The following is a 17075-nucleotide window of genomic DNA, read 5'->3' as shown; positions in this document are numbered from 1 at the left end:
GGGAGGGAGCTCAAGTGACATCACAAGGGCCAACACATAATATACAGTCATTCTTTAGAATTCCAATGTGCCTCTACACAACAAGGCAACAGATTCATGTACCTGTTGTAAAGAGGTATGTGAATCTGCAGCACGCACCATGTGTGGAGGCTCACCAAGAACAGAGTGTGCATATGGACAATCCGGCCTCAGCGCAGCTGAGCGTCCTTCTGCCACTACAGAGATCACACAGACAGTGAAGCAGTGGGGAGTTAATGTATCTGGGGTGGACAGAACCTGATGGGGATTTACAGACACTAGTTCCTCATTAGGTTCACTCCCCTTGTGATTGACAGCAGGAAGTGGGTGACCCTTAGCCAATAAACAGCCTGCTATTAGCTATAGATTCCACGCACCACCTGCTGTCATTTAACAAGGAGAGTGTGGACCTGTTGGGATTGATGTCTCAGCTTCCCCATCAGGCATTGAAGCGTAACTGGTCCCCACTGTGTCACTGGTTGCTAGGAGGCTGTCGACTCAGAAGCAGACAGCAGCCTTAACAACAAGTGACAGGGAGAGAGTACACTGCATACAGGGACAGGCACTCTGCCTGTTGGTCTTAATTGCCTACAGTTTCGTTATCTATGAACTGGAGGTAAATATTATTGAATTTGGTGAGTTATTAGTGCCACTTTCATAAAATTGGTGCTATTAAGAACTACTCAATCTGCCACACCTGTCTAATCAAACAGACCATTTTAAAGGACCATGGGGCCAGACAAGTATCAGAATAAAATTAATTAATTTCTCCTAATGTATGTAATGCTGCAGAAGACTGATATATAGTATAGTGTGGACATGCTATAGGAAAGAGTAAGGGAGTGTAGATCTACTACAATGTTGTTGGCATAGGGGGAACTTCATGCCAAACAACCTAAATGTCTGTATCATTTAGCTGATGCGAGACCTTGTCAGGTTTCTTCACCAACTCCAAGGACTCCTGTCGTTGACACCACAATGAGACATGTGGTGTTAAGTGGGGGCGATATCTGTACAGCAGAGATCCCATCACGAATTGTGTCAATCTTATTTCTAAAGTGATTGACGATCTCTCTGGCATTGAGTGAGTTAGTGGGTGGAGGCAATGGATGATGAAGTAGTGAGTTTACAGTAGAGAAGAGTTGAGGCGGACTGGATGAGAAAGTGCTGATAGTTACATAGTTGGTTAGTTTGAAAAAAGACACAAGTCCATCTAGTTCAACCATAGAAAAATAAAAATAAAAAAATATAATTATCGTACAATCCCATATACCCAATTCTATAACCACAGTTGATCCAGAGTAGGGTAAAAAAACAGAAGAGCATGCTTCAATTTGCTACAGCAGGGAAAAAAAATCCTTCCTGATCCCACGAGAGGCAATCGGATTTTCCCTGGATCAACGTTACCTATAAATGTTAGTACCCAGTTATATTATGTACGTTTAGGAAAGTATCCAGGCCTTTCTTAAAACAATCTACTGAGCTAGCCAGAACCACCTCTGGAGGAAGTCTATTCCACATTTTCACAGCTCTTACTGTGAAGAAACCTTTCCATATTTGGAGAAATCTCCTTTCCTCTAGACGTAAAGAGTGCCCCTTGTCCTCTGTGTTTATCGTAAAGTGAATAACTCAACACCAAGTTCACTATATGCACCCCTTATATATTTAAACATGTTGATCATATCCCCCCGTATTCTCCTCTTCTCAAAAGTAAATAAATTCAGTTCCTCTAATCTTTCCTCATAGCTGAGCTCCTCCATGCCTCTTATCAGTTTGGTGCGGTAGTAGGGGGGTATATGTTCTTCCATTTTTCTGTCAATACGTTGTCCCTTTTTCCATTCCATGGTGGTGGTTGTGGATCTGCATGTTTGGGTGTCCTGGCTGCAATCCCGGCACGCGTGGGCCGGTCTGACATTATTAAGGGGGGCTTACTTGGTGGGCGTGACTATCCACTGAGATGCCCCTTATGTCTGGCCGGCTTTGTTTTGCGGCATTTTTCACTTTTCTTTTGGGTACACTAAACTTGGTCTCCATTTTTGCTGACCCAGTCCCCTACCATCCTTGTCCCACTATCCCGTCTTCGAGCGGCACCCAGTCTGATGTCTATTCTGCACAGGCACCAGAATGTGGTTGAGAATTGGTTCACTGATTCCATCTTTTGTCCGTCCCTCAATCTCGCGATGTGGCCGATAGGTTGGCCGCGCAAGCATGCCGGTGGGAGCGTGACGCATGACATCGCTCCTCCCAAGCCACCATTTTGGTTTTGGGCAGGTTGAACTTTAGTTGAACGCGGTCCTGGTTTGCTCCCTGGCTACCCTTGCACTGACTCTCCATGCACCCTCCTATGGGCTTTGCTTCTTAACCCTTTTTGGACCACCAGTCTCCTTTCACGTAACCTGTTGGTCTTGCTGTGTCATTCTGCTTTGAGCCTTGATGCATGGTTGTCTATGTTAGTATACTGCCACCAAATTTCTTTTGTCCTTGATAGGATCCATCTTCTGCCATCTGATGGTTTAAATGTTTGATCAAATGAATACTGTTTGTTTAAAAATAGTTTTTCATTCTAGATTACAACTTAAATCATATATTGGATTTTCCCTGAAGAAGGAGTTTCTCTCCGTAACGCGTAGGATATATATATATATATATATATATATATATATATATATATATATATATATATATATACTTTTTCCAACTTATGTTTATATCATCAGTATACGTATGCGTGGTCGATCCATGCAATTCATGTATTTTTGTATGATTTTCATGACAACCAATTTTCATTTTTATGAATTTTTTGTCATTTTGTTAAAAATAAAAAATACTAAATTTCTATATTGTGTATTATAAATATATAAATGATTTTACCTCTGTGTGGCTATACAGTCTATGCCTATAAAGTCCTGCCCTTGAGGGGAAACTTTTCTATTACATGTTGGCTAAGTCATAACAGAATTGTTTCACAAACCTCCCATTTTTTGATATTATATCAGGTCCAAGGATGACTCTTACCTGTAATCTTTTCTCCAGGACTGTAAGTAGTTTTAGACAAAGTTAGAATGTATGGTGAGGAGGAGGTCTGTGCTGAGGCACCATGTTGCGGCATCATTGAGCTACATGCAGCAGTAACTAGGCCATTTCCATAGGCATCAACCCCGACTGAAAACCAGGCAAGAAAGATAAGGGCAAAGCTTTGTATGGCAGGACTCATCTGTTGGGAGAAATATACATTGGTTAAAGAATCTTTACATACATGACATTTACATCCAGTCTGCATTACTTTTTACATCTATAAAAGTATGCAAACCCTCTGTTTTCAAGCACTTTCAGCAGCCGATTTAATCACTTACTTTGTATGCAGCTTCTTTATCTTATAATCCATACCAATGTTTCAGTTTAACCCCTTGTCTATGTCCCTTGCATCCCTTCAGAGGGCTAACGCTAGTGTAAAAGAACCCTCATGCCGCGTACACACGATCGTGTGAGCTTTTGGTCGGAAATTCAATCGGACATTTTCTGTCAGAATTTCCAACAGCAAAAATTTGAGAGCTGGTTCTCAATTTTTCCGACAAGAAAAGTTCTTGTCGAAAATTCCGATCGTCTGTATGCAATTCCGACGAACGAAAAAACACACACGCATGCTCGGAATCAAGCAGAAGAGCCGCACTGCCTATTGAACTTCATTTATCTCGGCTCGTCGTACGTGTTGTACGTCACCGCGTTCTTGGTGATCTGAATTTTTGACCGTGTGTATGTAACACAAGTTTAAGCCAACATTCCGTCGGGAAAAAATCTGCGGTTTTGTTGTCGGAATTTCCGATCGTGTGTACGCAGCATTACAAACCATTCTCATAGATTTCCTACCATTTTTTTTCTTTGAGATGAATGTGATCAGGTGCTCAGTGTGAATAGTGAACAGGCACAGACTGCCAAAGGCTCCTTGGGCCCCGTACACATGGTCGGACCAAACCGATGAGACTGGCCCGTCGGACCGTTTTCATCGGTTCACCTCTGAAGTTGCCGTACGGCCTGATATGTGTACACACCATCAGTCCAAAATCCGATCGGGTCAGAACGCGGTGACGTCAAACACACGACGTGCTGAATAAAACGAAGTTCAATGCTTCCAAGCATGCGTCGACTTGATTCTGAGCATGCGCGGGTTTTGAACCAATGCTTTTCTGTACTAACCATCGGTTTGGTCCGATGGGCCAGCGGTCCATCGGTTCGGTTTTGAAGCATGTTTAGAAATTTTGGACCGAAGGAAACCAGACCGATAGCCTATACACACGGTCGGTTTGGTCCGATGAAAATGAACTTCTCAAACCGACCGTGTGTACGGGGCCTTATGCTTCCATGGGAGTATATAATCATTAATGTAGATCAGAGATACTTTACTTAGGAGACTGTACACATTCTGCAGGAGATGGCTAGAAACTATGAACATTTTACAGGAGTTGTTGGAGACTGGCAGCATGTTTTAGGGATGGTCATAGACAGCATAAACATTATATAAGAATGCTTAGAATCACTTCTGTGCGCCCCTAAAAATGACTTCTGTCACAGTAAGATGCATTATAATTTTTGGAGGAAAAAATGCAAAAGATTTAACAACGCAGAAAAAAACTAATGTGAAATAGGCCAAACAATTTAACTACCAGAGCCCAGCCTCAGGTATCATTTACATGTACTTGATTATGAAGAACGATGCAAAGCTCATTATCGCACCTAGAGCATGTATGATGCGTCTATGATGTGTTTTTATGGTGTTTATGAAGCATTGAAAATGCTTATTAAAATGGAGACAAAGAAGGCAGCACAATAAACCTAGGTTTAAAAATACGGAAAAAAATTGCCACTCCTCTGAAAAAGGATCCTCAGGCCTCGTACACACGGCCGAGGAACTCGACGTGCCAAACACATCGAGTTCCTCGGCCAGTTCAGCACTGAAGCCGCCGAGGAGCTCGGCGGGGCGAGAGCTCCCATAGAACAACGAGGAAATAGAGAACATGTTCTCTATTTCCTCGCCGAGCTCCTCGTCGGCTTCCTCGGCCGAAAGTGTACACACGGCCGGGTTTCTCGGCAGAATTCAGCCAGAAACTCGGTCGGAAGCTGAATTCTGCCGAGGAAACTGGTCGTGTGTACGGGGCCTCATTCAGATTGATTTTTAGCAGCATTTGACAGGCAATGAGGAAGTGAAATGATGCCTTAATGTGCTGCAACCGTGTGCCATGTCCCTATTTGCTTGAAGCAAAGCCCTATGGCCGGCTTTCCAGCTTAAGGGAAGGTTGTTGGGGGTGGTAGGGTAATGAAAACACAGCTCAAGGTATGGTCTTTACCGCCCACCCCAACTGCACAATCCCTAAGTGCAAATAGGCTGCAGGTTGGGCACCAGGGATGTAGTTTAAAAATAGTATGTTTTACTCACCATTCCAACTGGGTAAACACCTGAGATTTTTCTCAAAGTAATGTTGTGTCTTGATGCTTTGCTGCTGTTGAATTCCAAATGTACACCTGCAGAATGCACTCTCCTCTATGGCACAATACAGATGTGTCACTGCTGCCTAGATCTAGTTTAGCTTGTTGAATAAGTAAAGTAGGTAAGCTTTCTTCAAGATTGACAAGCTTTCTTCTGGGAGGGACCCGGCAGGCTCTATTCATTGTCACGAATACTGACTTTTTCTGCATTGCAAAATGTGAAGCTAAGTATTGGTGGTCATATTTGTAGAATTGTGTTATTTTACCACCAATTAATTGTGTATAATAATGCTATATATTAAATAATAGATATGATGATATGAAACATTTAAATAAAGCAACAACATGAACAATACAATGATTTTTAGTACAGTTAGAAAAAGTAAAGAATGTACTTGCAATGATAGATATAAACATTTGTCATTTAGGCTCAGGGGACAGAACCTATTCTTATATCACCTTGAACTGATCCTATACCTATACTCCAAAGGCATGCTGGTAGGTTAAATGGATCATGTCTAAAACAATTGTCCCTAGTATGTGTGTGAGTTAGGAACCTTAGAGTGTAAGCTCCTTGAGGGTAGGGACTGATGTGAATGTACAATGTATATGTAAATCGCTGTGTAAATTGACGGCGCTATATAAGTACCTGAAATAAATAAATAAAATAAGAAAAATATACCATTCACCTCTCTCTGAGAATCCCTGTACTTATTGAGCCTCTGTAACTACCTGTTCCTGAGCCAATGGAAGCATGTCCCCAAAAGAAGCATGGGTATCTAAATATGCACAGCTATGATTGTTAAAGTGTTACTGAACCCAGCACCCTGCATTCACAATTTATGGTCTCCCACAGTACACAGAAAATTGAAATACAATCATTTTAGTAAATATAATCTGCTAAATACCTTTTCTCATCAGCAATAGGGATGAGCCGAACACCCCCCCCCCCCCGGTTCGGTTCGCAGTAGAACATGCGAATAGGCAAAAAATTTGTTCAAACACGCGAACACCCGATAAAGTCTATGGGACACAAACATCAAAAATCAAAAGTGCTAATTTTAAAAGTTAATATGCAAGTTATTCTCATAGAAAGTGTTTGGGGACCTGGGTCCTGCCCCAGGGGACATGTATTAATGCAAAAAAAAGTTTTAAAAACGTACCTGGGGTGTCTATAGTATGCCTGTAAAGTAGCGCATGTTTCCCGTGTTTATAACAGTCTCTGCACAAAATGACATTTCTAAAGGAAAAAAAGTCATTTAAAACTACTCGCGGCTTTAATGAATTGTCGGGTCCCGGCAATACAAATAAAAGTCATTGAAAGTCATTGAAAAAAAAATGCGTGGTGGTCCCCCCAAATTCCATTACCAGGCCCTTCAGGTCTGGTATGGATATTAAGGGGAACCCTGCGCCAAAAATCCAATCCAAACCAGACCCTTATACGAGCATGCAACCTGGCAGGCCGCAGAAAAAGAGGTGGGATGCATAGGCATGCGCACAGGGTGTGCTGGGTGGGCCTGGGCACACCCTAATCACCCCATTCTGTCTCCAGAGATCTGCCCCGAAATTCTGCATCCAAGAGAGTATGTAACCCATGCTGCATGTTAACAGTTTCACAGGCAGCAGATCGTAATTTTTACCAGAGCTGTTCAGTGTATGAAACTGACAGCTAATGTCACTGCATGCAGGGAGAGAGACCAGCTGTCAAAAGTCAGAGGTGATGTTGGGGTGGGCGGGACCAAACAGTAAAAAAAAACTGCCAATGGGATGGGGTCTGGGCGGGCCGCTACATTTCTCTGGCTCCGCCCCCTCTCTGATACAGCTCAATCATTGACTGGTGTTGAGAGAGCTTGGTTCCACCCTCCCCCGACATCGCGGCTGACAAATGACGCGCCACCAGCAGTTTTCCCGTTGCATCAGGGGGGGCGGGGTCACCCTTACACATCACTGGGTAACCCCGACGATTCCCCTTGCATCTCTGGCCCTGCCCTCAGCTATATAAGAGCTGTCAGGCTGGCGGCGCGTCATTCGTCGGGTGCCTCCGGTGGAGGCAGGATCATGTGCGTCGCATCCTCACTGGAGATCATCGCTGGAGATCGAGAATGAATTACATTGCTGTAATCTTTTTTTTTTTTTTAATAAAGGATTTGTCCCAAGCCGTCTCCTGTCGTTTTTAAACATTTTTTGTGAACCAATTCACATGGGAGGGGCTGGGATCTGGGGGTCCCCTTTGTTAAAGGGAGCTTCTGATAAGCCACACCCCCCATGGGGACATCCTCCCCCAGGTTGAGGGCATGTGGCCTGGTATGGTTCAGGAGGGGGGGCGCTCTCTTATCCCCCCTCTTTTCCTGCGGGCCTGCCAGGTTGCATGCTCGGATAAGGGTCTGGTATGGATTTTTGGGGGGAACCCCACGCCATTATTTTTTTATTTTGGTGCGAAGTTCCCCTTAAAATCCATACCAGCCCTGAAGGCCCTGGTAATGGAATTTGGGGGGACCCCCACGCATTTTTTTTTCAATGACTTTCAATTACTTTTATCTGTATTGCCGGGACCCGACAATTCATTATAGCTGCAAGTAGTTTTAAATGACTTTTTTTCCTCTAGAAATGTCATTTTGTGCAGAGACAGTTATAAACACGGGAAACATGCGCTACTTTACAGGCATACTATAGACACCCCCAGGTACGAAATTTAAAGGAATATTTCACTTTTATTGTTTCACTTTAAGCATTATTAATCACTGCTCCCGAAAAACCGTCCGTTTTTAAAACTTTTTTTTGCATTGATACATGTCCCCTGGGGCAGGACCCAGGTGCCCAAACACTTTTTATGACAATAACTTGCATATTAACCTTTAAATTAGCTTTAGATTTTTCCCATAGACTTTTAAAGGATGTTCCGCAGGTTTTCGAATTTCCCGCAAACACCCCAAATTGTTCGCTGTTTGGCAAACGGGCGAACAGCCAACATTCGACCCGAACATAAAGCTCATCCCTAATCAGCAGTATATAGCAGTCTTGTGGCTTCTATTGGTTCCAGCTTAAAGCTTGTAGGAGGAGTTTTCATACTGCACTGAGCTGTCCTATCAGGATCAAGGACTCCTGACCCTTTGTCTATACAGCCCTAATTGGCCCTGTGCTGATCACATGCACTCTCCCAAGAAAAAGAAAAAAGCTCTCTAGCAATACACACCAAACTGAGCATGTGCAGCCTGACTCAAGTAACTCCGTCTTTTCTGGACCTGTTCTGGAGTCAGTTGAAGAAGAGGAGAATCTGTGCATACAGGATCAAGCAGCCTTTATGAAGATGATTAACCCCCTAGGTTCCACAGTGAGTATAACAAGCATTATATTCTTAATATACAGACTGATTTTACTGCTATGGGTTTAGTAACACTTTAAGAAAAAAATCTAGCACTGCTTACAGGAAAGTGTAGTTCTCAGGTGAAGAAACTGTATAGCACACTGTGACTGGTTAGAGTCCACCATCATGCAGAGAGGCAGTTCAATGGTCCAGCTGATTTCAGTGCTAGAGTCTCTGAAGCATAATTGGTCTTATGGGGGGCATATTTATCGATCCCTGAATTGGTGTCATAACAAACATTCACAGGGGGTTAATCATTCCAAGTATTTTAAAACAGTGAATATTTGGTGAATGTCAGATTCCCTGTTTTAAAAATATGCCTCTATTGCATAGGTGTGCACAGGGGTGTAGCCTACGTACCTGATAGCTGATGTTGGGTCTCAGCCTGTGCTTGGCTGAGGGCCTGAATAAATCTTGAATAAATGATAATGTATCTGCTGGGGGCATCACCTGGAAGCTGGCATCCTGGCATTATAGAAAATGTTTAATAGAGGTGGTAAGTGACAGCTGTCCTGGACATTGTGAGTAGGACCCTTGTTAAAGGCTCTAGGTGTGCATATACTTGGTGAAGTGAGTGCCAGAGGTTGCTGTTTAGCCTGGGACTGCTCACGAATAGTCCTAGATTAATTGGCCATTCCCTCTAACCCCCAACAAGGGCTGCTACAAGAGGATTCTGTCTGAAGTAGTTCTGTTAATTTCTTCAAACATTTTGGAGTATCCTCTAACCCTTTCCCTCTCCTGTTCAAGTTTTCTGCAATGAATCCACAAAATTACATTCCCTAGACTGAACCTACCCTTTGTTGGTGTGCTTGGAACAGTGCATCGGTATGGCAGCCCTTGTCCTTTAGCAAGGAAGACCTGGTCATTCTCAGCAACCCCTTTGGGGGAGAGTACTACATTACCTTTAGTAAAATGCTGGCATTTAGTAATGTCATCATTCTTTGTGGTTTGAAAAATTAAGCAAAAAGGAATCCCTCACTGATAAAGCCACACTGCCACATCAGCCATGTTGGTTGGTGTCACCATGGCTGACAGATTTCAAGAGTATGGCTCCCCTGCCATTATAATAATTTACTATGCAGCATTCAGCAGAGGGCACAACAATTAAGACATTATTAGGGTAGTCTATATAAAACGGACTTACACCAAAACACAAGCCCCATGTCAACAGTTGGCCCATGGTGCAAATCATTTCCTACCGTTTTATTAAATGTAATGTTTTACATGTAAAAAGCAGGCATTGATAATGGGTTCCCAACCTTTTAAAGCTTTTGTTAATATATTTTTAAAAAGAAAAAAGGCACCACCTTTTCTCCCTCACTACATGGTAATGTGCATCATATACAATATTTACCCTCACCATCTATTCCCTTCACATACATCCTCACCATATTTTCACCACTCAGTCACCCACACCGTTTACCCACCCTCATCCTCTGTTCACCAGTCATTCACCCTCATTACCTATTTACCACCTATTCACCTTCATCATCTTTTCACAACTTTTTTTACTTGCATCACATCCGCTCTCTCCCACTAACAGTCACTACATGTTTAATAAAGAACGAATGCAATCTTTAAAAATAAATAGAATTATTGTTGGCGTCACCATAATGTATTTGTAATGTTCGATGTATACCTTTAGGCTTTTGTAGAAAGCACAACGCTTATCTGATTACGAAATACTGCAGTTAACACATTCATGTTATTTTTAAATATGGTATATTTTATATTTACATTTAAAGGACACATTACTTTAAAAGTAAATATAGACATGTATGAAATGTCTTTGAATGATTGCTGTGTTAAAGCATATTTACCATTCTGTCAATATATATTGTTCTTCTAATACACCCCTCCCATGACATTTACTAGTTCCATAGTGGGAAAACCCTGGGTTTATTTTATGTTTCCACAGGTCTGCAATGGGTGCAGTGAGTACAGTCTATAATTAGTTACCGAATGCTTAGTCATTTTAGAGAAATTCAGTGTGATCTTTGGAGAATGCTGTCATGTGTTTAAAAGTATTTTTTTTCATTTGCGTCATCTGATGCGTCATCTGATAAGGGGCCCCAAAATTTGTCATGGCTGCCCTGTTTCCTTCTCTATATTCTGTAGTGTGAATGATAAAATGACAGGTTTATTTTATATCTCTGCAGGTCTGCGATGGGTGCAATGACAACAGTCTATAATTAGTTACGGAATGCTTAGTCATTGTAGATGTTAAGAAATTCTGTGTGATTTCTGGAGAATGCTGTCACGTGTAGCACATCAAGTAATCCTCCATGTTCAGGAAAACGACTCAGTATTACTAGATATCCTATACCGCAGTGCCACCTGTGTGTCAGTTTTTTATGTGCATAATTTTTCTATGTTTCCAGAAATGTTAAAGTGAACCTATGGCTAGTATTAAGACATTAAGGGCCAGATTCACAGCCGAGATACGACGGAGTATCTCAGATACGCCGTCGTATCTCTCAGAGTATCTATGCGACTGATTCATAGAATCAGTTATGCATAGATATCCCTTAGATCCGACAGGTGTAATTGTTTTACACTGTCGGATCTTAGGATGCAATACCGCGGCCGCCGCTGGGGGGAGTTCGCGTCGTAAACTAGCGTCGGGTATGCAAATTAGTAGTTACGGCGATCCACGACGGTTTTTCGCGTTCGCTACGTCGCTGCTAGTCTAGTTTCCCGTCGCAAAGTTAGTCGTCGTTTTAGGTGCCCTAACTTTACACAGCACACGTATGTGCTGTATAAAGTATGGCCGTCGTTCCCGCGTCGAAATTTAAAAATGTTTCCTTCTTGCGGAAGACGTCCGTGAATACGGAAGTACGCTACGCACGTCGCCGTTCGAAAAAATGACGTCACTTCGCGCAAAGCACGGCGGGAAATTCAAAAGGGAGCATGCGCAGTAGGTCCGGCGCGGGAGCGCGCCTAATTTAAATGGCACACGCCCCTTTGAATTACGCGGGCTTACGCCGGAGGCCGCCGGTGGAAGTTTTCTCGCAAGTGCTTTGTGAATCAGGCACTTGCGATGAAAACTTGCAGGGGTGTAACGTAGCAACGATACGTTACGCCGCCGCGATTCTACGTGAATCTGGCCCTAAAAGAGCCCATTCATGAGCATTGGGCTGCACTACTCAACTCAAGCTCAATGCAGTAACATGTCAGGTGCTGCACTAGTGTGTGCTTTTCAAAGAAACCTGCTGCATTTAAATGCAGTACAGCACGCTTCAGGGTAATACAAAACATCACAGCGCCCTGCAATGCATGTTAAAGATTGAAAAATAATGTTTTTGGGCCCCTGCTGTAAATAAAAAAGCCTGCACATCAAGACAACACAATATGATAATAATACAATAGTTGTACAGATACTGGACTCTTAATATTAAATAATAATACATTTTATTTTATATAGCACCTTCTCAAAGTGCTTTACAAAGAAGACACAAGAAATACACAGGAATTCCAGAGCATTGGAACATAGCAGGAGAAGATTCTGTCTCCCATTGAGTGTAGGTGAGTAGGGGGGACATACACAGTAAACCAGAATTTGAGGAGCGGAGGTTACGAGAGGGGCAGTAAGTTGAAAAAAGTTTAGGTGAAAATGTGCCAGAAACAACTATTTCACAACTGTGTAAGGTTCAATAAAAACAAACATATAAAAAAAATATTACATTATCATTGTTTAAACCAACACAACAGTTATGCGGATTTGATCAGCAGTGCAGCAAACTTCCGCTCTACATATTTCACCGTAAAGTTTTCCTCGGGTGTCTTATGGAAGCTGCAAGTTGCTGCTACTAGAAATAGAAAAATAAATAGTACATACATAAATAACAATAGCCTTCAAATATGTATCACAGTTATTTAAACATATCAACCATCAAATTGCAGACAATATATCAGTTATGTTGGGGAGACGGGCCTACCAGAGTGCTCACAGAAGCGTACGTACTACATTAAACACGCCTCGGGGTCCAAAAGGAGCAGAGCTAGTCCAATGAGGTATTAATGTCCACAGGAGAGGCACATGAAATAGTACCTGTACCAGATAAATATTACTACTACTACATCCACATGAAATGTACCCTTACATTGGTGATCCCAGTAGGTAGGTAGCATAGACCATGAGTTACCTTCCGCGGGAGTGATATGTGTCTGTCCGTTCTGATTTCCAAGGGGATACAGTATATATCCTCTTTCAGGGTAGACATCAAAAACAATCAAGGATCAATAGAGGCTATGCAAGGGAGGGTGGGAGGGGCCCAAGAGGTCCAAACAGGGAGAGATATGTGTGTATCTTATCGATGAAAAATAAGTAATATGCGGAAAACCATTTAAATAAATTCAATTTACAATACATTTTACTCCAATTATCCTTTAATTAAGTCCCTTCTTACCTAGTTGCAATTAAGTTTCCTCAGGACATACTCCAAGGCTGGGGTCACTGCCAGCTCACTAAAAAACAACACAAACAAGACACAAAGCCTCAGAATAACCTTGTCTACTTGCTGGAGAACAAAGCAGATAGTAATCTGCTGTCCTCCAGCGGCTAGAGAACAAATCATGTCCCCCAAATCTGTACATCTCTATCCCGCCTGTTAATTGTGTAATTGTTCAAATTCTTGGGACCAACCCCCCTTGCATCAGCAGCTGCCTTTAGCACTGGTGGCTTGGCACCACCTTATATCCCTCTCCCACCCTGCTGGTATCTGACATAACCAAAGGGATGCATACAGCAATAGACACGCCACTGCGCATGCGCCTCCCCGACCCAGCACAAGAACGAGATGGTGTGAACAATATCTTGGAAAGTCCTTACTTGTAGATCTCAATCAGCTGTGGCCACTGAGTGGTACAGCAGGCCAGGAGAGAGGAAGGGCGGAAGAAAACCAGAAGGTCACTGATCTTAGGAACTGTGATGTTAACACAGTCCCCAGGAAACCAGTTGTTAATGGGAAGGGTGGCCCTGCACTAGCCACGTCTTAAAGAAAGTGCCGCCCCCCGAGAGAGTACTGACACACCAGTCCTTTCAGGGGAAAGATCCCCCGGGTATAACCATATGGCCATAACCCACCAGGGCCAGCCCCAAATCCTTAAAGCATGATACAACTACAAACTCTATATATACATATACCTAGATCCTAGAAGGAGAAACACACTTTAATATATTACAGTGTAATAAAAAATAGATTTTGGGATCCATCCAGATTCCTGACCAGCAGCTGGCTCAGCCTCTCAGTGCACTGCTAAGATTCTGAGCCAGCCCTCCACAGCCCGACTGGCAGTCACTGCTCTTTGGTCAGAGTGGACCCAAGAGCTGTGTTATCAGCGATCATGCGATCTCTCAGTTCTCAGACTTAGAGCCGGTGGGGGACAGTTTGCAGCATCTGACCTATGCTGCAGCAGGTAGGTAACTATGTATTTTTTTTTTTTAAAACCACTTGCCGACTGCCTCATTTGGAAGTATGGTGGAAAAGTGGCCTTTCTGTGCTGGATCACGTATATGATATGTAATCCAGCTCTTTTGGGTAGGGGCACTCGTGTGGCCACCGCCCCAGGTGTGCTGTCATTAGTTACAGCACAAGCCACCAATGATTGATGGCCAGTATCCACCGATCAGTGAAGTGGATGACAGGACAGAGCTTTGTGATTGTAAACAACACAGAGCTCTGTCCTGACAGCAGGGATGTGCAGGTGTTTGTTTCCCTGCAAGGCAGGGAATGATAATTATTATCCCAGTGGTGATAAGATGCCACCAAAAGAGAGCTCTATTTGTGTGGAAAAAAAAACAATGATATACATTTTATTTGGGTTCAGTGTTGTATGACTGCACAATTGTCAGTTAAAGTAACACAGTGTGATTTTCTGTAATTCCTCTTTTTTATAATATAATTTTATTTTCCTCATTTGTGAGTGCTTCCATTGTTTTTACAAGTAAAGACAAAATAATTATGACCTGTTAAAAGACTTCAATGCCAACATCTACTGCATCCTATTGTTTGCCTCAATCTTCTGTATGCAATAAAGATATTCATGGATGCCAAGTGTTTGGTGAGTTTAGCTATCTGATGAAGTGATTGCCTCTGCTATATTCAGGCCAGGAAAAGAGATCGCAGGAAGGGATAAGTCACTATAGCAAAAAATTGGAGTCATAATCATTAACAACCAGTAAATTAGCTTTAAAGCAAGACTTCAATGAGTTCTGTAGTTGCAGGTACTATAGACCAGTGGTCATCAACCCTGTCCTCAGGGCCCACTAACAGGCCAAGTTTGCAAGATAACTGAAATACATCACAGGTGATATCATTTGCTGCTCAGTAGGCATGAGACGAACACCCCCCCCCCTTTTTACTGCATTGGTCCCAGCACCACCTCTTCAAGTTCTGCCAGCCTGCCTGCCTGCAGCAGCACCTTTCACTAGCCCTCGTGGCTTACTCTTGCTCCGCCCCTCAGACTAGGGGGTTACCCTCAAGGGCCACTGATATCCTCCTAAACAGCTCCCAGCTCTCTAGCTTTCACAGTAGGGGGAGGTACCAGAGGTACTGTCTGTTGAGTCATCTAGCCTCCCTGGGTCACTCACCCTGACCCAAATTCAACCCAGTCTGGCTCTTAGCCAGGCCAAATTTACCTACACTACAACTAACACTAGCACACTTAGCTAGAGTGTGCTTCATGTATAAAAAGAAAGAAGGAACAAAACAACATACAAATACAAGCTAAATTAAAATAATTATTCTTTGTTCATGTTGATGCATAGGATGCAATAGTTCTTGTGAGATCTTCTCTACTTCTGGTAAGTCTTTTGTGAGTTACTGAACCCTACCCCTTTCTATTACACTTTTACTTGAAGACCTTATCCACAAGAGCAGAAAGCAGGTGATTGCTAGAGAGAGAATCTAATCCTCTAACAACCCGTTGATACTTTTTCTCAATCAAAAAATAGACCAGTGGTAGCCCTGAAGAATGTAGTATGTTGTTGTCTCTCTCTATCATCCTATTATATTTTGTGGAGTCTGCTGTAGGCAGGTGGAGCATTTGCTGTTGTATGTTGACACTTTTGCACTGTCACATATTATATGATATTATTAATGAGAGGCATTAGTAGCTAGGACACCATTTGTATGAAGTGGCCGAAGTAGTCATCAGACTAAACCGATCGTGTGTGGGCCCCATCGGTTATTTATCCATCGGTTAAAAAATTAGGAACTTGTTTTAAAATTATCTGATAGATAAAAAACCTATAGAAAAAAACGATCGTCTGTAGGCACGTCCATTGGTTAAAAATCTACGCATGCCCAGAATCATGTCGACGCATGCTTGGAAGCACTGAACTTTTTTCAGCACGTTGTTGTGTTTTACGTCACCGCGTTCTGACACAAACGTTTTTTTAACTGATGGTGTGTAGGCACGACTGATCATCAGTCAGCTTCATCGGATAACTGATGGAAAAATCCATCAGACCGTTTTTATCGGATGGACCGATCGTGTGTACAGGGCATTACACTGGAGACAAACCCATCTTGGCTACTAAGCACTCAGAACAGATAATTGTGATCATCATATACCAAGTGCATTTGGTTTGGTGTTTAGGAATTAAAGGCAATTGGTGGTGGGGTTGGGAATTGCTAATGCAGGTGAGTTAAGAAGCAGTGCATATCAGAGTGTAGAGATATTGATAATACAGAGCAATGAGAAGGCACTACACCCTTCCCTTTAGAGGAGTTACCAGGTGGTGGCCTTCTGCATCTTTGAAAACGGAGATAAGAGTCTTTAACCTTGACTTATGACAGTGAAGATCTGGGAACCAGAAAAGGTGCTCTATCAATGACACCAAAGCAGGCTATAGAAAACAGACACATGGGCCCAGATTCACGTAGATGGGCGCAAAATTGTGCGGGCGTAACGTATCTCATTTACGTTACGCCGCCGCAAGTTTTTCAGGCAAGTGCTTTATTCACAAAGCACTTGCCTGTAAAGTTGCGGCGGCGTAGCGTAAATCACCCGGCAGAATTCAAATTCGGCGGGTTGAGGGCGTGTTTCATTTAAATGAAGCGCGTCCCCGCGCCGAACGAACTGCGCATGCGCAGTCCCTAAAATATCCCAGTGTGTATTGCTCCAAATGACGTCGCAAGGACGTCATTGCTTTCAACGTGAACGTAAATTACGTCCAGCCCCATTCACGGACGACTTACGCAAACAA

At 42.9% G+C, this 17075-nt stretch overlaps 1 protein-coding gene across 2 annotated transcripts in view; it reads right to left on the bottom strand.

Annotated features, from left to right (window-relative positions):
- LOC120945782 (putative ferric-chelate reductase 1) overlaps positions 1–17075 on the bottom strand; it is a 96796-nt gene that overhangs the window by 28888 nt on the left and 50833 nt on the right. Inside the window, exons 1-2 of one of the 2 annotated variants that reach the window (XM_040360183.1) lie at positions 5450–5621; positions 3034–3232 (exon numbers count right to left, since the gene is read on the bottom strand). In XM_040360183.1, the coding sequence (XP_040216117.1) occupies positions 3034–3232; positions 5450–5452 (202 nt within the window). In that variant the 5' untranslated portion in view covers positions 5453–5621. Of the gene's footprint in view, positions 1–3033; positions 3233–5449; positions 5622–17075 lie in introns of those variants that run through there. The other variant, XM_040360184.1, reaches the window with a different exon arrangement.

Source organism: Rana temporaria, chromosome 7, assembly GCF_905171775.1.
Source record: "Rana temporaria chromosome 7, aRanTem1.1, whole genome shotgun sequence".
In the NCBI taxonomy this organism is placed as follows: domain Eukaryota; kingdom Metazoa; phylum Chordata; class Amphibia; order Anura; family Ranidae; genus Rana; species Rana temporaria.
This window is presented reverse-complemented; position numbering and strand designations above follow the sequence as displayed.